General features: G+C 41.2%; 1 protein-coding gene across 1 annotated transcript; it reads right to left on the bottom strand.

The window, feature by feature from the left end:
- Window positions 1-1,274: 1,274 nt before the first annotated feature.
- Window positions 1,275-24,320, bottom strand: LOC135441485 (sodium/glucose cotransporter 2-like; the record flags this gene model as incomplete). Its single annotated transcript, XM_064701030.1, has 11 exons — window positions 24,240-24,320; window positions 21,137-21,208; window positions 18,902-19,006; window positions 16,339-16,379; window positions 13,690-13,807; window positions 12,377-12,482; window positions 11,449-11,529; window positions 10,482-10,681; window positions 8,181-8,316; window positions 6,731-6,838; window positions 1,275-1,425 (listed from the first exon to the last, which is right to left on the bottom strand). Coding segments are annotated over exons 1-11 (1,199 nt in total), but the record flags the coding sequence as incomplete, so codon positions are not given.
- Window positions 24,321-25,396: the final 1,076 nt, after the last annotated feature.

The following is a 25,396-nucleotide window of genomic DNA, read 5'->3' as shown; positions in this document are numbered from 1 at the left end:
CCCCAAAAAAATCCTAAAAAAATCCCCCAAAAATTCCTAAAAATATAAAAAAATCCCCAAAAAATCCTAAAAAATTCCCCAAAAAATTCCTAAAAATATATTTTAAAAAATCCCCAAAAATCCCAAAAAAAATCCTAAAAAATTCCCCCAAATCCCGAAGATTTGACCCCAAAATTCACTGAATTGACCTCAAAAATTCGATTTTTTTTGAGATTTTTTGGGATTTTTTTGGGGTTTTTGGTTTCCCTCACTGTGACCAATTCAGTGAATTTTTAAGTGATTTTTTGGGGTCAATTCAGTGAATTTTGGGGTCAAATCTTTGGGATTTTGGGGGATTTTTTAGGATTTTTCGGGATTTTTTGGGACTTTTTTAGGATTTTTTGGGGGATTTTTTTGGGATTTTTTAAGGAATTTTTAGGGGAGTTTTTGGGGGATTTTGGGGATCTTTTTAGGATTTTTTAAATTAATTTTTAGGATTTTTGGGGGAGATTTTGGGGATTTTTTAATGAATTTTTTTCGTTTTTTGGGGAGATTTTGGGGGATTTTTTGAGGGATTTTTAAATGAATTTTTTAGGGTTTAGGGAGATTTTGGGATTTTTTGAGGGATTTTTTAATGAATTTTTTAGGGTTTCTGGGGGATTTTTGGGGGATTTTTTGAGGGATTTTTAAATGAATTTTTTAGGATTTTTTGGGGAGATTTTGGGGATTTTTTTGGGATTTTTAATGAATTTTTTGGGGTTTTGGGGAGATTTGGGAATTTTTTGGTGTTTTTAGGGGAGATTTTGGGGATTTTTAAATGAATTTTTTGGGGTTTTTAGGGGAGATTTTGGGGATTTTTTAATGAATTTTTTAGGATTTTTTGGGGAGATTTTGGGGAATTTTTTGGGATTTTTTAAATGAATTTTTTGGGGTTTTTAGGGGAGATTTTGGGGATTTTTCAGGGTTTTTTTGGGGATTTTTGGGGGGATTTTTTAAGGATTTTTTGGGGTTTTTGGTTTCCCTCACTGTGACCAATTCAGTGAATTTTTGGGGTCAATTTAATGAATTTTGGGGTCAAATCTTTGGGACTTTAGGGATTTTTTTAGGATTTTTTCGGGATTTTTTGGGGGATTTTTGGGGAATTTTTTTGGATTTTTTAAATGATTTATTTTGGTTTTTGGGGGGATTTTTGGGGGGATTTTTTGGGGTTTTTTGGGGAGATTTTGGCGATTTTTTAATTTTTTTTTTTTGGGATTTTTTTTTTATTTTTTTGGGTTTTTTTGGTGTCCCCTCACCTTCCCGCCAAAAGCAGGTGCCGAGGCCCCGCCCCTGGGCGGAGCTTCCGGTAAACGTCCAGCGTGAAGAGCGCGGCCGAGCTGGCGAAAATCGAGGCCAGCGACGACATCAGCGCCGCCAGCACCACGGCCAGCATCAGCCCCCGCAGCCCTGGGGGGCGAAATTAATTAATTAGTAATTAATTAATAATTAATAATGGCGAAAAAACGGCGAAAATCGGTGAAAAAACGGCGAAAATCGGTGAAAAAACGGCGAAAATAGAGCTAAAAATGGAATTATTAACCAGTAATTAGGCTATAAAAATTAAATATTTAATTAAGTCCTAATAACTGAAATAATTATTAATTAATAATTAGTGATAATTAGCAGTGAAAAAACGGCGAAAATCGGTGAAAAAACGGCGAAAATCGGTGAAAAAACGGCGAAAATAGAGCTAAAAATGGAATTATTAGCCCAATAATTAGGGTTATTAGACCTTTATTAGTCTTAATAACTGAAATAATTATTAATTAATTAATAGTGATAATTAGCAGTGAAAAAACGGCGAAAATCGGTGAAAAACGGCGAAAATAGAGCTAAAAATGGAGTTATTAGCCCAATTATTAGAATTAATAATGAATTATTAGATCTAATAACCGGTTATTAGCCCCGAATAAATTTTAATGATTATTAATTAGTAACTAGTAATAATTAGTAGTGCAGAAACGGCGAAAATTGATGAAAAAACGGAATTATTCGCACCAATAAAATTGAATTATTAGCCCAATAATTAAGATTATTAGAGGTTTATTAGCCTCAAATTAAAATTAATAGCCAAAATAATTATAAGTAATTAATTAATATTAAAAAATTGCGAAAACCCTGCAAAAATCACTGAAAAAATGGGAAAAATAGGCCGAAAATAAAAGGAATAATTAGCCCCCAAATCTGAATTATTAACCCCAAAAATAGGATTATAAATCAATTAATTGTCCTAATAATGCATTAATTAGTACCTAACTAGTGTTATTAGTCTTAAAATGAGGATTCATAATTAATTAATAGTCCTAATAACCCTTAATTAGCCCATAATTAGAATTAATTGCCCCAAAACTCATCGACATCAGCGCCGCCAGCACCACGGCCAGCATCAGCCCCCGCAGCCCTGGGGGAGAAATTAATTAATTAGTAATTAATTAATAATTATTAGCGGCGAAAAAACGGCGAAAATCGGTGAAAAAACGGCGAAAATAGGGCTAAAAATGGAATTATTAGCCCAATAATTAGGGTTATTAGACCTTTATTAATCTTAATACTGAAATAATTATTAATTAATTAATAGTGATAATTAGCAGTGAAAAAACGGCGAAAATCGGTGAAAAAATGGCGAAAATAGAGCTAAAAATGGAATTATTAGCCCAATAATTAGGGTTATTAGACCTTTATTAGTCCTAATAACTGAAATAATTATTAATTAATAATTAGTGATAATTAGCAGTGAAAAAACGGCGAAAATCGGCGAAAAAACGGCGAAAATAGAGCTAAAAATGGAATTATTAACCCAATAATTAGGGTTATTAGACCTTTATTAGTCCTAATAACTGAAATAATTATTAATTAATAAATAGTGATAATTAGCAGTGAAAAAACGGCGAAAATCAGTAAAAAAACGACAAAAATCGGTAAAAATATGGAGTTATTAGCCCAATAATTAGTATTAATAATGAATTATTAGGTCTAATAACCGGTTATGAGCCCGAAATGATTTTTAGTTATTATTAGTTATTAATTAGTAATAATTAGTGGTGAAAAAATGGCAAAAATTGGTGAAAAAAATCAAATTATTAGCCCCAATAAAATTGAGTTATTAGCCCTATAATTAGGATTATTAGACCTAATTATTAATTATTAATTATTTCCATTATTATTCCTAATACTGGAAATAATTATTAGTTATTAATTAATAATAAGTAGTTGAGAAAAAATGGCAAAAATCAGTGAAAAAACAGCAAAAAATCACTAATAAATCATTATTAATCACAAAAAAATAACTAATAATCACTAATAATTCATTAATAAAATATTAATGATTCATAAGTAATGACTAATAAACAATTAATAATCACTACTATTAGTAATAATCTAAATCAACCATTAATAAAATATTAATTAATCATTAATAATCACTGATAAATAACTAATAGTTACTAGTAATAAACGAATAATCACTAGAAAATCATTATTAATCACTAATAAACAACTAATATTCACTAATAAATAATAAATAATCACTAGGAGACATTAATAATCAGTAATAATTAATTAATTAGTGGTAATTAATTACCGGGGGGCAGCAGGCTCAGCACCAGCCTGGGATAGACCACCATTATTAACCATTAATAATCACCAATAAATCATTATTAATAATTAAATATCACTAATAAACAATTACTAATCCATAATAATAATTAATTATTAATGAATGATTACTAATTAATTACCGGGGGGCAGCAGGCTCAGCATCAGCCGGGGATAGACCACCATTATTAAACATTAATAATCACCAATAAATCATTATTAAATAACAATTAATCCCTAATAAATGACAAATAATCACTAATAAACAATTAATTATTAATTAGTTATTAATGATTAATTACCGGGGGGCAGCAGGCTCAGCACCAGCCGGGGATAGACCACCATTATTAAACATTAATAATCACCAATAAATCATTATTAATAGTTAAATATCACTAATAAACAATTAATAATCCCTAATAATAATTAATTACTAATTAATTATTAAAAATTAATTACCGGGGGGCAGCAGGCTCAGCACCAGCCTGGGATAGACCACCATTATTAAACATTAATAATCACCAATAAATCATTATTAAATAACAATTAATCCCTTATAAATGACAAATAATCACTAATACCAATTAATTATTAATTAATTAATAATAATTAATTACCGGGGGGCAGCAGGCTCAGCACCAGCCGGGGATAGACCACCATTATTAACCATTAATAATCACCAATAAATCATTATTAAATAACAATTAATCCCTAATAAATGACAAATAATCCCTAATACCAATTAATTACTAATTAGTTATTAATGATTAATTACCGGGGGGCAGCAGGCTCAACACCAGCCGGGGATAGACCATTATTAAACATTAATAATCACCAATAAATCATTATTAAATAACAATTAATGCCTAATAAATGACAAATAATCCCTAATACCAATTAATTATTAATTAATGATTAATGATTAATTACCGGGGGGCAGCAGGCTCAGCACCAGCCGGGGATAGACCATTATTAACCATTAATAATCACCAATAAATCATTATTAATAATTAAATATCACTAATAAACAATTAATAATCCCTAATAATAATTAATTACTGATTAATTATTAATGATTAATTACCGGGGGGCAGCAGGCTCAGCACCAGCCGGGGATAGACCACCATTGTTAAACATTAATAATCACCAATAAATCATTATTAATAGTTAAATATCACTAATAAACAATTAATAATCCCTAATAATAATTAATTATTAATTAGTTATTAATGATTAATTACCGGGGCAGCAGGCTCAGCACCAGCCGGGGATAGACCACCATTGTTTACCATTAATAATCACCAATAAATAATTATTAAATAACAATTAACCGCTAATAAATGACAAATAATCACTAATACCAATTAATTATTAATTAATTATTAATGATTAATTACCGGGGGGCAGCAGGCTCAGCACCAGCCGGGGATAGACCATTATTAACCATTATTAATCCCCAATAAATCATTATTAAATAACAATTAATCCCTAATAAATGACACATAATCACTAGTACCAATTAATTATTAATTAGTTATTAATGATTAATTACCGGGGGGCAGCAGGCTCAGCACCAGCCGGGGATAGGCCACCATTATTAACCATTAATAATCACCAATAAATCATTTTTAAATAACAATTAATGCCTAATAAATAACAAATAATCACTAATAAACAATTAATTATTAATTAGTTATTAATGATTAATTACCGGGGGGCAGCAGGCTCAGCACCAGCCGGGGATAGACCATTATTAACCATTATTAATCCCCAATAAATCATTATTAATAGTTAAATATCACTAATAAACAATTAATAATCCCTAATAATAATTAATTATTGATTAATTATTAATGATTAATTACCGGGGGGCAGCAGGCTCAGCACCAGCCGGGGATAGGCCACCATTATTAACCATTAATAATCACCAATAAATCATTATTAAATAACAATTAATGCCTAATAAATGACAAATAATCCCTAATACCAATTAATTATTAATTAGTTATTAATGATTAATCACCGGGGGGCAGCAGGCTCAGCACCAGCCGGGGATAGACCACCATTGTTAAACATTAATAATCACCAATAAATCATCATTAAATAACAATTAATCACTAATAAATAACAAATAATCACTAATAAACAATTAATTATTAATTAGTTATTAATGATTAATTACCGGGGGGCAGCAGGCTCAGCACCAGCCGGGGATAGACCACCATTATTAAACATTAATAATCACCAATAAATCATTATTAATAGTTAAATATCACTAATAAACAATTAATAATCCCTAATAATAATTAATTATTGATTAATTATTAATGATTAATTACCGGGGGGCAGCAGGCTCAGCACCAGCCGGGGATAGACCACCATTATTAAACATTAATAATCACCAATAAATCATTATTAAATAACAATTAACCGCTAATAAATGACAAATAATCACTAATACCAATTAATTATTAATTAAATGTTAATAATTAATTACCGGGGGGCAGCAGGCTCAGCACCAGCCGGGGATAGGCCACCATTGTTAAACATTAATAATCACCAATAAATCATTAATAAATAACAATTAATCCCTAATAAATGACAAATAATCCCTAATACCAATTAATTACTAATTAGTTATTAATGATTAATTACCGGGGGGCAGCAGGCTCAGCACCAGCCGGGGATAGACCATTATTAACCATTAATAATCACCAATAAATCATTATTAATAATTAAATATCACTAATAAACAATTACTAATCCATAATAATAATTAATTATTAATTAGTTATTAATGATTAATTACCGGGGGGCAGCAGGCTCAGCACCAGCCGGGGATAGACCATTATTAACCATTAATAATCACCAATAAATCATTATTAATAATTAAATATCACTAATAAACAATTACTAATCCATAATAATAATTAATTATTAATTAGTTATTAATGATTAATTACCGGGGGGCAGCAGGCTCAGCACCAGCCTGGGATAGACCATTATTAACCATTATTAATTCCCAATAAATCATTATTAAATAACTATTAATCCCTAATAAATGACAAATAATCGCTAATACCAATTAATTATTAATTAATTATTAATAATTAATTACCGGGGGGCAGCAGGCTCAGCACCAGCCGGGGATAGGCCACGTTGGAGCAGCCGAGGGCGGAGCCACAGGCCCGGGAGCAGCCCTGGGGGTCAGCGCAGCCAATGACGTCTGTGGGAAACCAGTATGGACCAGTATGGACCAGTATAAACCAGTAGGGACCAAAAAAACCACATAAAAATCTGTATAAACCAGTATAAACCAGTAGGGGCCAGTACAAACCAGTATGGACCAGTATGGACCAAAAAAACCCTGTAAAAATCCATAGAAACCAGTACAAACCAGTATAAACCAGTATGGACTGGTATGGACCAGTATAAACCAGTACAAACCAGTATGGACCAAAAAAACCCCATAAAAATCCATAGAAACCAGTACAAACCAGTATAAACCAGTATGGACTGGTATGGACCAGTATAAACCAGTACAAACCAGTATGGACCAAAAAAACCCCATAAAAATCCATAGAAACCAGTATAAACCAGTATGGACCAGTACAAACCAGTATGGACCAAAAAACCCCCATAAAAATCCATAAAATCCATAGAAACCAGTATAAACCAGTATAAACCAGTATAAACCAGTATGCACCAATGGTTTCCTATAATGGGGCGCCATCTTGGGCGGCCATTTTGGGCGGCCATCTTGTAAACTCTAGCATAGGCCGCCATTTTGAATAAATCCCTTAAACACAATATAAACCAGTATAAACCAGTATAAACCAGTATGGCTCACTATAATGGGGGGCCATCTTGGGCAGCCATCTTGGAAACCCCATTAGGGGCAGCCATTTTGGGCGGCCATCTTGTAAACTCCAATGTAGGCCGCCATTTTGAATACATAACTTAAACCCAATATAAACCAGTATAAACCAGTATAAACCAGTATAAACCAGTGTGACGGACCCGGGAAGAGCACGCGGGCGGCCATGCCGGGCAGCCATCTTGGAAACCCCATTAGGGGCAGCCATTTTGGGCGGCCATCTTGTAAACTCCGATGTAGGCCGCCATTTTGAATACATAACTTCAACCCAATATAAACCAGTATAAACCAGTATAAACCAGTACAAACCAGTATAAACCAGTATGGCTCACTATAATGGGGGGCCATCTTGGGCAGCCATCTTGGAAACCTGAATGGGGCGGCCATTTTGGGCGGCCATCTTGTAAACTCCGATGTAGGCCGCCATTTTGAATACATAACTTAAACCCAATATAAACCAGTGTAAACCAGTATAAACCAGTATGGCTCACTATAATGGGGGGCCATATTGGGCGGCCATCTTGGAAACCCCATTAGGGGCAGCCATTTTGGGCGGCCATCTTGTAAGTCCTGATGTAGGCCGCCATTTTGAATACATAACTTAAACCCAATATAAACCAGTGTAAACCAGTGTAAACCAGTATAAACCAGTATAAACCAGTATAAACCAGTATAAAGCAGTGTGACGGACCCGGGAAGAGCACGCGGGCGGCCATGCCGGGCAGCACCATCAGGAACATGGGCAGCACCTTGAGGTAGCCGCAGACGACGCAGCCGGCGCGGACGTGGGTGAGGGAGCGGCCGGCGAGGCAGCGCTGCACGATCACCTGGGCGGGGACCAGTGAGAGACCAGTTAGGGACCAGTTAGAAACCAGTTAGGGACCAGTTACACCAGTTACACTCCATTTATAACAGTTACACCAGTTAGAAACCACTTACACACCAGTTACACCAGTTACACACCAGTTGCACACCAGTTACACCAGTGACATTCCAGTTACACCAGTTACATTCCAGTTATACCAGTTAGAGACCAGTTACACCAGTTACATTCCAGTTACACCAGTTAGAGACCAGTTAGAAACCAGTTACACCAGTTAGAGACCAGTTAGGGACCAGTTACAGACCAGTTAGAGACCAGTTAGAGACCAGTTGCGGACTGGTGGGACCAGTTACACACCAGTTATCCCAGTTACACACCAGTTAGACAACAGTTAAACCAGTTAGAGACCAGTTAGAGACCAGTTAGGGACCAGTTAGAGACCAGTTAGACCAGTTACACCAGTTAGAGACCAGTTATGGACTGGTGGGACCAGTTAGAGACCAGTTAGGGACCAGTTAGAGACCAGTTAGACCAGTTAGAGACCAGTTACACCAGTTAGACCAGTTAGAGACCAGTTAGAGACCAGTTACACCAGTTAGAGACCAGTTACAGACTGGTGGGACCAGTTAGAGACCAGTTACAGCAGTTAGAGACCAGTTACACCAGTTACACTCCATTTACACCAGTTACACTCCACTTACATCAGTTACACCAGTTAGAAACCAGTTACAGACCAGTTACACCAGTTACAGACCAGTTGCACCAGTTACAGACCAGTTACACCAGTTGCACACCAGTTAGAGACCAGTTACACCAGTTACTGACCAGTTACAGACCAGTTACACCAGTTAGAGATCGGTTACGGACTGGTGGGACCAGTTACACCAGTTACACACCAGTTAGACAACAGTTAAACCAGTTAGAGACCAGTAACAGACCAGTTACACCAGTTACAGACCAGTTACACCAGTTAGAGATCAGTTACGGACTGGTGGGACCAGTTACACACCAGTTATCCCAGTTACACACCAGTTAAACAACAGTTAAACCAGTTAGAGACCAGTTACAGACCAGTTACAGACCAGTTACACCAGTTACAGCCCAGTGCTCCCAGTATAACCCAGTATAACCCAGTTAGAGCCCAGTGCTCCATCCCAGTGCCCTCCCAGTATAACCCAGTCACTCCAAACTCACTCCCAGTGCCCTCCCAGTATAAACCAGTATAAACCAGTATAACCCAGTTACAGCCCAGTGCTCCATCCCAGTCCCTCCCAGTGCCCTCCCAGTCCCTCCCAGTCTATCCCAGTCCCTCCCAATCCCCTCCCAGTCCCTTCCAGTCCATCCCAATGCCCCTATATCCAGCTTTAGATGATTCCCAGTATATCCCAGTATAACCCAATGTATCCCAGTGCCCTCCCAGTATAAACCAGTATAAACCAGTATATCCCAGTCCCACCTGGTCGGTGCACCAGTACCAGGCCGAGATGATGCCCAGCCCCAGCAGCAGCCCGGGCCAGGGCAGGTCCCCCGTGCTGGGCTCCCAGTATAACCCAGTATAACCCAGTATAACCCAGTATAACCCAGTATAACCCAGTTACAGCCCAGTGCTCCCAGTATAACCCAGTATAACCCAGTATAACCCAGTTACAGCCCAGTGCTCCCAGTATAACCCAGTATAACCCAGTATAACCCAGTTACAGCCCTGTGCTCCCAGTATAACCCAGTATAACCCAGTACAGCCCAGTTACAGCCCAGTGCTCCATCCCAGTGCCCTCCCAGTATAACCCAGTCAAAACTCGCTCCCAGTGCCCTCCCAGTATAACCCAGTATAACCCAGTTACAGCCCAGTGCTCCATCCCAGTGCCCTCCCAGTATAACCCAGTATAACCCAGTCCCTCCCAATCCCCTCCCAGTCCCTCCCAGTCCAACCCAGTGCCCCTATATCCAGCTTTAGATGATTCCCAGTATATCCCAGTATAACCCAATGTATCCCAGTGCCCTCCCAGTATAAACCAGTATAAACCAGTCCCTCCCAATCCCCTCCCAGTCCCTCCCAGTGCCCTCCCAGTATAACCCAGTGCCCCTATATCCAGCTTTAGATGATTCCCAGTCACTCCAAACTCGCTCCCAGTGCCCTCCCAGTGCCCTCCCAGTCCATCCCAGTCCCACCTGGTCGGTGCACCAGTACCAGGCCGAGATGATGCCCAGCCCCAGCAGCAGCCCCGGCCAGGGCAGGTCCCCCGTGCTGGGGTCCCGCAGGAGGTTGAAGGCGTCGGGCCGGGGGCGCCCGCAGGGTCCCGACGAGTTGGGGGGCAGAGCCAGGGGGTAACGCTCCAGCAGGCCCTGGTACCCCCCGACGGCGCCCAGAGCTGCCGGAAACCAGTATAAACCAGTATGAACCAGTATGAACCAGTATGGAGTGGTAAATACCAGTATAAAGTAGTATAAAGTGGTAAAAACCAGTATAAACCAGTATGGACCAGTATGGGAGGTAGGGGTGGGTATGGAGAGTGGGTGGTGTCTCCCCCCCAGTAATTATTATGGACCAGTATAAACCAGTATGAACCAGTATAAAGTAGAAAAAACCCATATGAAGTGGGATAAAATGGTAAAAACCAGTATAAAGTGGTAAAAACCAGTATAAACCAGTATGGACCAGTGTGGGGTTTGGGCAGTGGATGGTGCCTCCCCCCTCAGTAATCACTATGGACCAGTATAAACCAGTATGGACCAGTATAAACCAGTATAACCCAGTCTCTCCCAGTATAACCCAGTCCCTGCCAGTATGGACCAGTATAAACCAGTATAAACCAGTATAAATACTATAACCCAGTATAAACCAGTATAAACCCGTATAAACCCGTATAAACCAGTATAAACCAGTATAACCTAGTCTCTCCCAATATAAACCAGTATAAACCAGTATAACCCAGTCCCTCCCAGTGTCTCCCAGTATAAACCATTATAACCCAGTATAGCCCAGCATAAACCAGTACAAACCAGTATAAACCAGTATAACCCAGTATAAACCAGTATAACCCAGTCTCTCCCAGTCCCCCCCAGTCCCTCCCAGTCCCTCCCAGTATAACCCAGTCTCAACCAGTATAACCCAGTATAACCCAGTATAACCCAGTACCGTATCCGGCCAGCACGGACGCTCCCGCGATGATGATCAGCGTCTGCACCAGGTCCGCGAACATGAGCGCCGTCAGCCCGCCTGGCCACGCCCACCGCCATAGGCCACGCCCACCGGGACAAAACACCAATCAGGCCACGCCCACATAGACACAAACCCAGTTAGGCCACGCCCACATTGGTTCACATATGGACCAGTATAAACCAGTATGGACCATTCCCAGTACAAACCAGTATAAACCAGTATAAACCAGTACAAACCAGTATAAACCAGTATAAAAAATCACTCCCAGCACCGATTATTCCCCATTTTTAACCCTTTAATCCCCTCCCAGTCCCTCCCAGTATAAACCAGTCCCTCCAAATCCATTCCCAGTACAACCCAGTTCCATTCCCAGTCCAAACCAGTCCCTCCCAGTATAACCCAGTCCCTCCCAGTATAACCCAGTTTAACCCAGTCCATTTCCAGTCCCTCCCAGTATAACCCAGTCCCTCCCAGTATAACCCAGCCCATTCCCAGTTTATCCCAGTCCATCCCAGTTCCCTCCCAGTATAAACCAGTCCCTCCCAATCCATTCCCAGTATAACCCAGCCCATTCCCAGTATAAACCAGTACAAACCAGCCCATTCCCAGTCCCTCCCAGTATAAACCAGTTCCCTCCCAGTCCATCCCAGTATAACCCAGTCGCTCCCAATCCATTCCCAGTCCATTCCAGTATAACCCAGCCCATTCCCAGTACAAACCAGTACAAACCAGCCCATTCCCAGTCCCTCCCAGTCCCTCCCAGTCCATCCCAGTATAACCCAGTCCCTCCCAATCCATTCCCAGCCCATCCCAGTATAACCCAGCCCATTCCCAGCCCATTCCCAGTACAAACCAGTATAACCCAGCCCATTCCCAGTACAAACCAGTCCAAACCAGTACAAACCAGTGACGGTGTAGAGGGCGGTGATGCCCAGCAGCGCCCCCACGGAGCCGTACAGGTCCCAGCCCAGCGCCTCGCGGATGAACAGCGCGCCCGAGTACATGTCCACCTGCGGGGGTTACTGGTTTGGACTGGTTTGGACTGGTTTGGACTGGGAAAGGGCTCTAGGGGGCTGGGGTATACTGGGATAAACTGGGATAAACTGGGAATGGATTGGGAGGGACTGGGAGGGGATGAAAGGGTTAAAAAATGGGGAATAATTGGTGTTGGGAGGGATTTTTTATACTGGTTTGTACTGGTTTGTACTGGGAGGGGACAGGGAGGGACTGGGATCCAGACCCAAATGAGTATAAACCAGTATAAACCAGTATAAACCAGTTTAAAGCAATATAAACCAGTATAAACCAGTACAAACCAATATAAACCAATATAACCAGTATAAACCAATATAACCCAGTATAACCAGTATAAACCAGTATAAACCAGTAAAAAACCCATCCCAGCTCCTTCCCAGTGCCCTCCCAGACCCTTCCCAGTACAAACCAGTACAAACCAGTACAAACCAGTATAACCCAATAAAAACCAATATAACCAGTATAAACCAGTTTAAACCACTATAAACCAATATAAACCAGTATAACCAGTATAAACCAGTATAAACCAGTATAAACCAGTATAAACCAGTATAAACCAGTATAAACCCATCCCAGCTCCTTCCCAGTGCCCTCCCAGACCCTTCCCAGTACAAACCAGTATAAACCAGTATAACCCAATATAGAGCAATATAACCAGTATAAACCAGTCCCTCCCAGTACAAACCAGTACAAACCAGTATAACCCAATAAAAACCAATATAACCAGTATAAACCAGTTTAAACCACTATAAACCAATATAAACCCAGTATAACCAGTATAACCAGTATAACCCAATATAGAGCAATATAACCAGTATAAACCAGTCTTCCCAGTCCCTCCCAGTACAAACCAGTACACCCAATAAAACCATATAACCAGTATAAACCAGTTTAAACCACTATAAACCAATATAAACCAGTATAACCAGTATAAACCAGTATAAACCAGTATAAACCATATATAAACCAATCTCAACCCTATAAAACCAATATAAACCAGTATAAACCAGTATAAACCAGTATAAACCAGTATAAACCAGTATAAACCAGTATAAACCAGTAAAAACTCATCCCAGTTCCCTCCCAGTGCCCTCCCAGTACAAACCAGTACAAACCAGCGCCTCCCGGACCCCTCCCAGTACAAACCAGTACAAACCAGTATAAACCAGTATAAACCAGTACCGAGATCTTGGTGCTGACGTAGAGCCCCAGGGACAGCAGCGCCAGGTAGAGCCGGATCCGCCCCCCCCCGAAGCGCCGGCCCAGGTACTCGGGCATGGTGCTCACCTGGACACGCCCACTTTTTTAAAGGCCACGCCCACCCAATAAACCACGCCCGCAATTCCTTAGGCCACGCCCATTCACTCCCATTTGACCCCGCCCATTCCTGGAGCCATTTAAGCCACACCCACAATCTCGTTAGGCCACGCCCACCCAGAAACCACACACCCACAATTTCTTAGGCCACGCCCACATATCCGCACACCTTATTTAGGCCACGCCCATTTTTGCTCCACCCACACCGGGAGCCTTTTAAGCCACACCCAGTTCCATCCCCAGCCCCTCCCAGTTCATCCCAGTTTGTCCCAGTTCCCTCCCAGTGTAAACCAGTAAATCCCAGTTTTCTCCCAGTTCCCTCCCAGTTCCTTCCCAGTATAAACCAGTCCCTCCCAGTCCCTCCCAGTCCATTCCCAGGTCCTCCCAGTATAACCCAGTTTATCCCAGTATCATCCCAGCCCATCCCAGTCCCTCCCAGTATAAACCAGTATAACCCAGTCCTTTCCATTCCTCTCCCAGTTCCCTCCCAGTCCATCCCAGTTCATCCCAGTTCCCCTCCAACTCCATCCCAGTCCATTCCCAATTCCCTCCAGTTCATTCCCAGTATAAACCGGTATCCCCCTGTCGCTCCCAGTTCATCCCAGTATAAACCAGTATAAACCAGTTTATCCCAGTTCCCTCCCAGTTTATCCCAGTTCCTCCCACTCCTTCCAGTTCCCTCCCAGTCCCTCCCAGTTTATCCCAGTCCATTCCCAGTTCCCTCCCAGTATAACCCAGTATATCCCAGTTCCCTCCCAGTCCATTTGCAGTTCCTCCAGTTATCCCAGTATAAACCAGTCCCTCCCAGTTCCCTCCCAACCCCTCCCAGTTCCCTCCCAGTCCATCCCAGTATAAACCAGTATATCCCAGTTCCCTCTCAGTCCATTCCCAGTGTCTCCCAGTATAACCCAGTTTATCCCAGTCCATTCCCAGTTCCCTCCCAGTATATCCCAGTCCTTCCCAGTCCCTCCCAGTTCCCTCCCAGTCCATTCCCAGTATAAACCAGTATAACCCACTTCCCTCCCAGTTCCCTCCCAGTCACTCCCAGTATAAACCAGTCCATCCCAGTCCCTCCCAGTATATCCCAGTTCCCTCCAGTTTATCCCAGTTTGGTCCCAGTCCCTCCCAGTCTGACCCCAGTTCCCTCCCAGCCACTCCCATATAACGTATAATCCCAGTCCCCATTATCCCAGTCCATCCCAGTTAACCAGTACCATCCCTCCCAGTATAACCCATCCTCCAGTTTCCAGTCCTCCATCATCCAGATAAACATTATCCCAGTCCCTTCCATCCTTCCCAGTTTTCCCAGTAACCCATATACCCAGTTCCCTCCCAGTTCCCTCCCAATCCCTCCCAGTTATATCCCAGTCCCTTCCCAGTCCCTCCCAGTCTCCCTCCCAGTTATCCCAGTTCCTCCCAGTCCACCCAGTATAAACAGTTATCCCAGTCCCTCCCAGTATATACCAGTTATATCCCAGTCCCTCCCAGTATAACCATATATCCCAGTTCCTCCATCATCATCCCAGTTATCTCCAGTATAACCCACTTCCCTCCCAGTATCATCCCAGTCCCTCCCAGTTCCCTCCCAGTCCCATCCCAGTACAAACCAGTATATCCCAGTTCCCTTCCCTCCATTCCCCCAGTCCATCCCAGTATAACCCAGTATATCCCCTTCCCTTCCCAGTATACCAGTCCCTCCCAGTTTATCCCAGTCCCTCCCAGTTCACCCATTCCTCCCAGTATATCCCAGTATCCCAGTTCCATTCCCAGTCACTCCCAGTATAAACCAGTAATACCCAGTCCCTCCCAGTATTATCCCAGTTCCATCCCAGTATAACCCAGTTATATCCCAGTCCCTCCCAGTCCCTCCCAGTTCTCATCCCAGTTCCCTCCCAGTCCCTCCCAGTATATCCCAGTTTATCCCAGTCCATTCCCAGTCCCCTCCCAGTATAAACCAGTATATCCCAGTTTATCCCAGTCCATTCCCAGTCCCTCCCAATATATCCCAGCCATTCCCAGTCCCTCCCAGTTCCTCCCAGTCCTCCCAGTTATCCCAGTTCCCTCCCAGTTTCACCCCAGCCTCCAGTATAACCAGTTATATCCCAGTTCCCTCCCAGTATAAACCAGTATATCCCAGTCCCTCCCATATAACTATATCCATTTCCCAGTCCCTTCCCAGTCCTCCCAGTTATCCCAGTCCATTCCCAGTCCCTCCCAGTTTATCCCAGTTCCCCCTCCCAGTCCCTCCCAGTCCCTCCCAGTATAAACCAGTCCATCCCAGTTCATCCCAGTTCCCTCCCAGTATAAACCAGTCCATTCCCAGTCCCCTCCCAGTATAAACCAGTATATTCCACTATAACCCAGTCCCTTCCAAATCCCTCCCAGTTTATCCCAGCCCATTCCCAGTTCCCTCCCAGTATATCCCAGTCCCTCCCAGTCATTCCCAGTTCCCTCCCAGTACAAACCGTCCATCCAGTTATACCCAGTTCCTCCCGCTCATCAGTAGATGCAAACCAGTCTAACACCCAGCCCAGCAGCAGCACAATGAACATGCCCTGGATGATGGAGGGGGAGGGGCGTTATGTCGCGATAGGGGCGGGGCCAGATCGCGATAGGGGGCGGGGCCAAGGCTGGGGGCGGGGCAAAGGCAAAAAATAAAAAAAAAATCTCCCAAAAATCTAAAAAAAAAGCGAAAAAACCCTCAAAAAACCTCAAAAAATTGTGAAAAAAATCTCAATAAAGTCCCCAAAAATTCTCAAAAAAAAAATCTAAAAAAATCTGAAATGCTCCAAAAAATCTTCAAAAAGTTCTGAAAAAATATTCAAAAAAATCCCTCAAAAAATCCCGCCCACAAAATCTCCCAAAAATCCTCAAAAAATCTAAAAAAGGTTTAAAAAAAATCTCAAAAGAATCTAAAACTTTCCAAAAAAAGCACAAAAAATCCCAAAAAAATCCCCCAAAAAAATCCCTAAAAATTTTTTTTTAAATCCAAAATAATCTCCTAAAAATCTCCCAAAATTCCTCCAAAAATCAAAAAAAAATCTAAAAAACCCTCAAAAGAATCTAAAAACTTTCCGAAAGCTCAAAAAAACCCAAAATATCCCCAAAAATATCCCTAAAAATGATTTAAATCCCCAAAAATCTCTAAAAATTCAAAAAATTCTCCCAAAAAATCTAAAAAAAAAAAACAAAACTTTAAAATCTCCAAAAATATCCCCAAAAAAATCCCTTAAATTATTTTAAATCCCCAAAAATCCGCCTAAAAATCTAAAAACAAAATCTCCAAAAAATTCCCCCAAAAAATCTTTAAAAAATCCCCAACCAAAAATCCCACCCACAAAATCTCCCAAAAATCCTCCAAAAATCTAAAAAAATCTAAAAATAAAATCTCAAAAGAATCTAAAAACTGTCCAAAAAAAGCTCAAAAAATCCCCAAAAAATCCCTAAAAATTATTTTTTAATCCCCAAAAAATCTTCTAAAAATCTCAAAAAATTCTCCAAAAAATCTAAAAAAACCCACAAAAAATCTTTTAAAAAAATCTCAAAAAATCCCAAAAATATGCCCAAAAATATCCCTAAAAATGATTTTTCAATCCCCAAAAAAATCTCCTAAAAATCCCAAAAAATTCTCCAAAAATTCTCCAAAAAATCTAAAAAAACCCCGAAAAAACCTTTAAAAATCTCCAAAATATTCCCCCAAAAATCCCTAAAAATTATTTTTGAACCGTCTGAAAAATCTCCTAAAAAATCTCCAAAAAATTCTCCAAAAAATCTAAAAAAACCCCCAAAAAATCTTTAAAAATCCCCAAAATATCCCCAAAAAATTCTAAAACATCTCCTAAAAAAATCCTCCAAAAATCTTTAAAAAAACCCCAAAAAATCTTTAAAAATCTCCAAAATATCCCCAAAAAATTTCTAAAAAATCTCCTAAAAAATCTCCAAAAAATTCTCTAAAAAAATCTTTAAAAATCTCCAAAATATCCCAAAAAAAATCTAAAAAATCTCCAAAAAAAAATCCTCCAAAAATCTTTAAAAAAAAACAAAAAATCTTTAAAAATCTCCAAAATATCCCCCCAAAAAATTCTAAAAAATCTCCTAAAAATCTCCAAAAATTTCTCTAAAAAATCTAAAAAAAAACCCCGAAAAAATCTTTAAAAATCTCCAAAATATCCCCAAAAAAATCTCCTAAAAAAATCTCCTAAAAAATCTCCAAAAATTCTCCAAAAAATCTAAAAAAAACCCCAAAAAATCTTTAAAAATCTCCAAAATATCCCCAAAAAATTTCTAAAAAATCTCCTAAAAAATCTCCAAAAAAATCTCCAAAAATTCTCTAAAAAATCTAAAAAAACCCCCAAAATATCCCAGAAAATTTCTAAAAAAAAATCAAAAATATACCCAAAAATCCCAAAAAAATTCTCCAAAAAATTTAAAAAAAAAAAACCAAAAGTCTTTAAAAATCTCCAAAATATCCCCAAAAAAATTCTAAAAAAAATTCAAAAAATTCCCCAAAAATCCCCAAAAAATTTCTAAAAAAAAAATCAAAAAATTCCCCAAAAATCCCCAAAAAAATTTCTAAAATAAAATAAAAAAATCCCCCAAAATTCCCCAAAAATAAAAAAAAAAAATCTCCAAAAATTCTCAAAAAATTCCAGCACCTATCGGGGTTGCAATATCACGATCTAGCCAGCGGGTGGCGCCATTATATCGCGATATACCCACCCAGGGTTGCGATATACGGCGATATAAGGGGTGCTAGGGCGATATCTCGCGAGATCCCGGCTCCTATCGCGATATATCGTGGGTTATCGCCACTCACGCTCCACTCGAAGCCTCCCACGGCGATCCTCCGCGCCCCCGTCCCCGCAAAAACACAAAAAAGCCCGGGCCCATGTATGCTGGCGTAAAGACGCCAAACACCCAAGAGGTGAGAAAAATACCCTAAATGACCCCTAATGCCCCATTATATCGCGATATACCCACCCAGGGTTGCGATATACGGCGATATAAGGGGTGCTAAGGCGATATCTCGCGAGATCACGGCTCCTATCGCGATATATCGTGGGTTATCGCCACTCACGCTCCACTCGAAGCCTCCCACGGCGATGCCTCCGGCCGCCCCCGTCCCCGCCAGCCCCACAAAGTGCCCGGAGCCGATGTTGCTGGCGAAGAGCGACGCCCCCACCTGGGGGAGGGGAGAAAAGTGACCCCTGAGTGACCCCTGGGTGACCCCTGAGTGACCCCTGAGTGACCTCTGACCCCTGAGTGACCACAGTCCCAAAAATCCCCCCAAAAATGCCAAAAAAATCCCCAAAAAGCCAAAAAATCACCCAAAAAATCCCAAAAGTGACCCCTGAGTGACCCTGAGTGACCCCTGACCCCTGAGTGACCTCTACCCAAAAATCCCCCAAAAATATCAAAAAAATCCACAAAAAAAATCCCAAAAATGCTCCAAAAATCCCAAAAAAGTGCCCCTGAGTGACCCCTGAGTGACCCCTGACCTCTGAGTGACCACAACCCCAAAAATCCCCCAAAAAATCACCAAAAAATCACCAAAAATAGCCAAAAAAAAATCACCAAAAAAATCCCAAAAGTGACCCCTGAGTGACCCCTGAGTGACCCCTGACTCCTGAGCTTGAGTGACCACAACCCAAAAAATGCCAAAAAAATCTCCAAAAATATTCCCAAAAATGATCAAAAAATCCCCCAAAAAATCCCCAAAAGTGACCCCTGAGTGACCCCTGAGTGACCTCTGACCCCTGATGACCCCCTGAGTGACCACAGCTCAAAATCCCCCCAAAAATGCCCAAAAATCACAAAAAAATCCCCAAAAGTGACCCCAGAGTGACCCATGAGTGACCCCTGAGTGACCTCTGACCCCTGAGTGACCACAACCCCAAAAAATGTAAAAAAATCACCAAAAAAATCCCAAAAATGCTCAAAAAATCTCCCAAAAATACTCCATAAGTGACCCCTGAGTGACCCCTGGTGACCTCTGACCCCTGAGTGACCTTGACCCCTGAGTGACCACAACCCCAAAATCCCCCAAAAAATCACCACAAATATTCCCCCAAAAATCTCTAAAAATCACCCAAAAAATCCCATAAATGACCCCGATGACCTCTGAGTGACCCCAGAGTGACTCTGATCCCTGGGTGACCCCTGGTGACCCTGAGTGACCCCTGAGTGACCACAGCCCCAAAAATCCCCCCAAAACTCATCAAAAAGATTCCCAAAAAAGCCCCAAAAAATCCCCCAAAGTGACCCCAAAGTGACCCCTGAGTGACCTCTGAGTGACCCCAACCCAAAAGTCCAAAAAATCACCAAAAATTTCAAAAAATGCTCCAAAAAATCACCAAAAATATCTCCAAAATGCTCAAAAAATCTCCAAAAATCCCCTAAAGTGACCCCAGATTGACCCCTGAATGACCTCTGACCCCTGAGTGACCACAGCCCCAAAAATCCCCCCAAAAATGCCAAAAAATCACCAAAGAATCCCAAAAATGCTCAAAAATCACCCAAAAAATCTCCACAGTGACCCCTGAGTGACCCCTGAGTGACCCCTGAGTGACCCCAACCCCAAAAATGCCAAAAAATCACCAAAAATATCAAAAAAATTCTCAAAAATCACCAAAAATATTCCCAAAAAGGCCCAAAAAATCTTCCAAAAAATCCTCAAAAGTGACCCATGAGTGACCCCAGGTGACCTCTGACCTCTGAGTGACCTCTGAGTGACCCCAACCCCAAAAATGCCAAAAAAATCCCCCAAAAAATCCCCAAAATTCTCAAAAAGTCACCCCAAAAAATCCCCAAAAGTGACCCCTGAGTGACCCCTGAGTGAACCCCTGAGTGACCCCTGAGTGACCCCTGGTGACCCCTGAGTGACCTCTGACCCCTGAGTGACCCCTGAGTGACCCCAACCCCAAAAATGCCAAAAAATCACCAAAAAAATTCCCAAAAAGGCCAAAAAAAATCCCCAAAAGTGACCCCAGAGTGACCCCTGAGTGACCCCTGAGTGACCCCTCCATTCCCAGTTCAATCCAGTATAAACCAGTATAAAACCAACTAAAACCAGCCCCTCCCAGTTCCCTCCCAGTCCCAAACCAGTAAAGAACCAGTATAAACCAGTTCAAACCAGTATAAACCAGTATAAACCAGTTCAAACCAATCCCTCCAGGTCCCCTCCCAGTATAAACCAGTATAAAACCAGTCAAAACCAGTTCAAACCAGTATAAACCAGTTCAAACCAGTATAAAGCCAGTCCCTCCCAGTTCCCTCCCAGTTTAAACCAGTACAAACCAGTTTGGGCACTCACCGGCGCCCAGCTCATGCTGCGTCCGGCCAGGAAATACCCGGAGAGGCTCCGCCCACCGCGCCTGCGCAGGGACTGGGACCAGTACAAACCAGTATGAACATAGGACCATATGGACCAAAAACCCGTAAAAATCATAGAACCATATAGACCAGTACAAACCAGTATGACCAGTATGGACCAAAAAAACCCGTAAAAAATCCGTAAAAAATCATAGAAACCAGTATAAACCATATGACATAAACCAGTACAAACCAGTATGGAAAAAAATATCCCCGTAAAAAATCTGTAAAAATTCATAGAAAACAGTATAAACCAGTATGGACCATATAAACCAGTAGACCAGTATGGACCAAAAAAACCCATAAAATCCATAAAACCATATAAACCAGTAGGACCATAAAACCAGTATAAACCAGTATAAACCAGTATGGACCAGTATGGACCAAAAAAACCCCATAAAAATCCATAGAAACCAGTATAAACCAGTAGGGACCAGTATGGACCAGTATAAATTAGTATGGACCAAAAAAACCCAGTAAAAATCTGTAAAAATTCGTAGAAACCAGTAAAAACCAGTATAGACCAGTACAAACCAGTATGAACCAGGATAGACAAAAAAAAAATCCATAAAAATCAGTACAAACCAGTAAAAACCAGTATGGACCAGTACGGACCAGTATAAACCAGTACAGACCAGTATGGACCAAAAAAATCCCGGAAAAATCCATAGAAACCAGTATAAACCAGTACGGACCAGTATGGACCAGTACAAACCAGTATGCAATCCTTGGCGGCCATTTTGGATAACTCACATGGCGGCCATCTTGGATTACGTCATTTGGCCGCCATCTTGGATTGCTAGCTCATTTAGCATTAGAAACCAGTATAAACCAGTATAAACCAGTATAGACCAGTATAAACCAGTATAAATTAATAGAAACCAGTATAAACCAGTATAAACCAATATGCAATCCTTGGCGGCCATCTTGGATAATCCACTTGGCGGCCATTTTGGATTGGGAGCTCTCTTAGTGATATAAACCAGTATAAACCAGTATAAACCAGTATAAACCAGTATGGACTGTCCTGATCCCCTCCCAGTCCCCTCCCAGTATAAACCAGTGCTCCCAGTCCCGCCTGGCTGCTGATTCTTGGCGGCCATTTTGGATTACGTCATTTGGCCGCCATCTTGGATTGCTAGCTCATTTAGCAGTATAAACCAGTATAAACCAGTATAAACCAGTATGGACTTTTAGGGGATTTTTAGGGTGAATATTTGGAATTATTTTTTTTAAATTTTGGTGATTTTAAGGTTGAAGTTTTGGGATGTTTTAGGGTGAATTTCTTGAAATTTGGGATTTTTAAACTGAATTTTTAGGGATTTTTAGAGTGGATTTTTGGGGGTTTTACGTTGATTTTTTCTGATTTTTCAGGTTTATTAAAGTTGATTTTTAGGGTGATTTTTTGGATTGATTTTTTAAATTTTGGGGGTTTTTAGGTTGATTTTTTCTGATTTTTTTGGGTTTATTAAAGTTGATTTTTAGGGTGATTTTTTGGATTGATTTTTAAAATTTTTGGGGGTTTTAGGTTGATTTTTTCTGATTTTTTTGGGTTTATTAAATTTGATTTTTAGGGTGAATTTTTGGGTGATTTTTTGGATTGATTTTTTAAATTTTGGGGGGTTTTAGGTTGATTTTTGTGGGATTTTTTAGGGTGGATTTTCAGAATTTTTGGTTGATTTTTTGGGGATTTTTAGGGTGAATTTTTTGGTTGATTTTCCAGGATTTTGAGGATTTTTAGGGTGGATTTTTAGGTTGATTTTAGGGTGAATTTTTGGAGTGAATTTCCAGAAATTTGGGATTTTTAGGGTGAATTTTGAGGTGAATTTTCAGGATTTTGGGGGTTTTGGGTTAATTTTTGGGATTTTTATATTGGATTTTTTGGGATGAATTTTCAATAATTTGAAGGTTTTTGAGTGGATTATTTGAGGTGGATTATTTGGGTTGATTTTCCAGGATTTTGAGGATTTTTAGGGTGAATTTTTGGGGTGAATTTCCAAAAATTTGGGATTTTCAGGTGGATTATTTTTATTTTTAAGGTCGATTTTTGGGGGTTTTAGGTTGATTTTTTTTGTTTCTTTTTAGGGTGAATTTTTGGGTTGACATTCCAGGATTTTGAGGGATTTTTAGGGTGAATTTTCAGAATTTTGGGATTTTTTGGGGTGAATTTTTGGGATTTTTAGGATGAATTTTTGGGGTAAATTTTCAGGATTTTCCAAGATTTTGGGGTGAATATTTTTTAATTTTTAGGTTGATTTTTTGGGATTTTTAGGGTGGATTTTCAGGGTCGGTTTTCGAGATTTTTTGGGGTGATTTTTTGGGAATTTTCGGAGTTTTTGGATTTAATTTTTTTTTTTTTTTGGGATTTTTAGGGTGAATTTTTGGGGTTGATTTTCCAGGATTTTGGGGATTTTTAGAGCGAATTTTTGGGGTGATTTTTAGGATTTTTGGGATGAATTTTTGGGGTTTTTACCTTGATTTTTGGGGATTTTTTAGGGGTAAATTTTCAGGATTTTCAGGTTTTTAGGGTGGATTTTTGGGGATTTTCAGAGTGAATTTTTGGTTTTTTTGGGGTGAAGTTTTGGGGTGATTTTTTAAAAATTTTCGGGGTTTTTAGGGTGAATTTTTTGGGTTGATTTTCCAGGATTTTGGGGATTTTCAGAGTGAATTTTTGGGGTGATTTTTTAGGATTTTTGGGAGGAATTTTTGGGGTTTTACCTTGATTTTTGGGGATTTTTTAGGGTGGATTTTTGGAGATTTTTTAGGGTGGATTTTTGGGGATTTTCAGAGTGAATTTTTGGGTTTTTTGGGGTGAAGTTTTGGGGTGATTTTTTAAAAATTTTTGGGGTTTTTAGGGTGAATTTTTGGGTTGATTTTCCAGGATTTTGGGGAATTTTAGGGTGGATTTTTGGGGATTTTCAGGGGTTTTGGGGTGATTTTTTTTCTTTTTAGGGTGAATTTTTTGGGTTGATTTTTGGGGATTTTGGGGTGATTTTTTTTTTTTAAAAATTTATTTTTTGAGGAGGATTTTGAAGTTTCCTTACCCAGAGCCCCACGGCCATGACGAGCAGGAAGTACCCCCCGATCACCCCCAAATCCCAGGGGTCCGCTCCGGGAGCCGCCATCCCCTCCCCCACCCCCCTCACAAATCCCCTCCCCCACCCTCGGATCGCCAAGAAATCCCCTCCGGAGCCCCTCCCCCACCCTTTAAGCCCCTCCCCCACCCCTCAAATCCAATCCGAGCCCCTCCCCCACCCCTCCGACCCCTCCCCCACCCTCAAATCCAAACCTCAGCCCCTCCCCCAGCCCTTGGACCCCTCCCCACACTTTAAGCCCCTCCCCCACCCCTCAAAGTCCAATCGGAGCCCCTCCCCACCTCTTGGACCCCTCCCCCACCCTCAAATCCAATCTGAGCCCCTCCCCCACCCCTCAAATCCCCTCCCCCCACACTTTAAGCCCCTCCCCCACCCCTCAAAGTCCAATCTGAGCCCCTCCCCCCCCCTTCGGACCCCTCCCCCACACTTTAAGCCCCGCCCCCACCCCTCAAAGTCCAATACAAGCCCCTCCTCCAAACCCTGGACCCTGTCAAGCCCCTCCCCCACCCCTTGGACCCCTCCCCCACCCCTCAAAGTTCATCCCGAGCCCCTCCCCAGCCCTTGGACCCCTCCCCCACCCTTTAAGCCCCTCCCCCACCCTCAAATTCCCTCCCCCCCACCCTCCAAATCTCCCCCCTTGAGCCCCTCCCCCACCCTGCTGGGACCCTCAAGCCCCTCCCCCACCCCTCAAAGTCGCACCTCAGCCCCTCCCCCACCCTTGGACCCCTCCCCCACCCTTAAAACTCTTTTTAAGCCCCTCCCCCACCCTTCAAGCCCCTCCCCCACCCCTCAAAGTCCATCCCGAGCCCCTCCCCCACCCGGGGTGACCCCGTTGGACCCGAGAAGGGGGGGGGGGGGGGGGGGGGGTGGGCGGCCCCTCCCCCACCTTCCCCTCCCCCCACACCCGGCTCGGGCTGGGCTGGGGGAGGGGCGGCTTGGGGCAATTTTGGGTCATTTTGGGTCATTTTTTGCTCATTTTTTGGGTCCTTTTTTGGTCATATTTTTTACATTTTTGGGCGTAATTTTAGGACAAATTTTGAATATTTTTTGTCATTTTTTGGCCATTTTTGGGTATTTTTCAGTCATTTTTTGGCTCAATTTTTTGT

This window comes from Zonotrichia leucophrys, unplaced genomic scaffold, assembly GCF_028769735.1.
Source record: "Zonotrichia leucophrys gambelii isolate GWCS_2022_RI unplaced genomic scaffold, RI_Zleu_2.0 Scaffold_308_62356, whole genome shotgun sequence".
In the NCBI taxonomy this organism is placed as follows: domain Eukaryota; kingdom Metazoa; phylum Chordata; class Aves; order Passeriformes; family Passerellidae; genus Zonotrichia; species Zonotrichia leucophrys.
The sequence above is the reverse complement of the archived record's forward strand: the minus strand, read 5'-3'. Positions and strand labels throughout refer to the sequence as shown.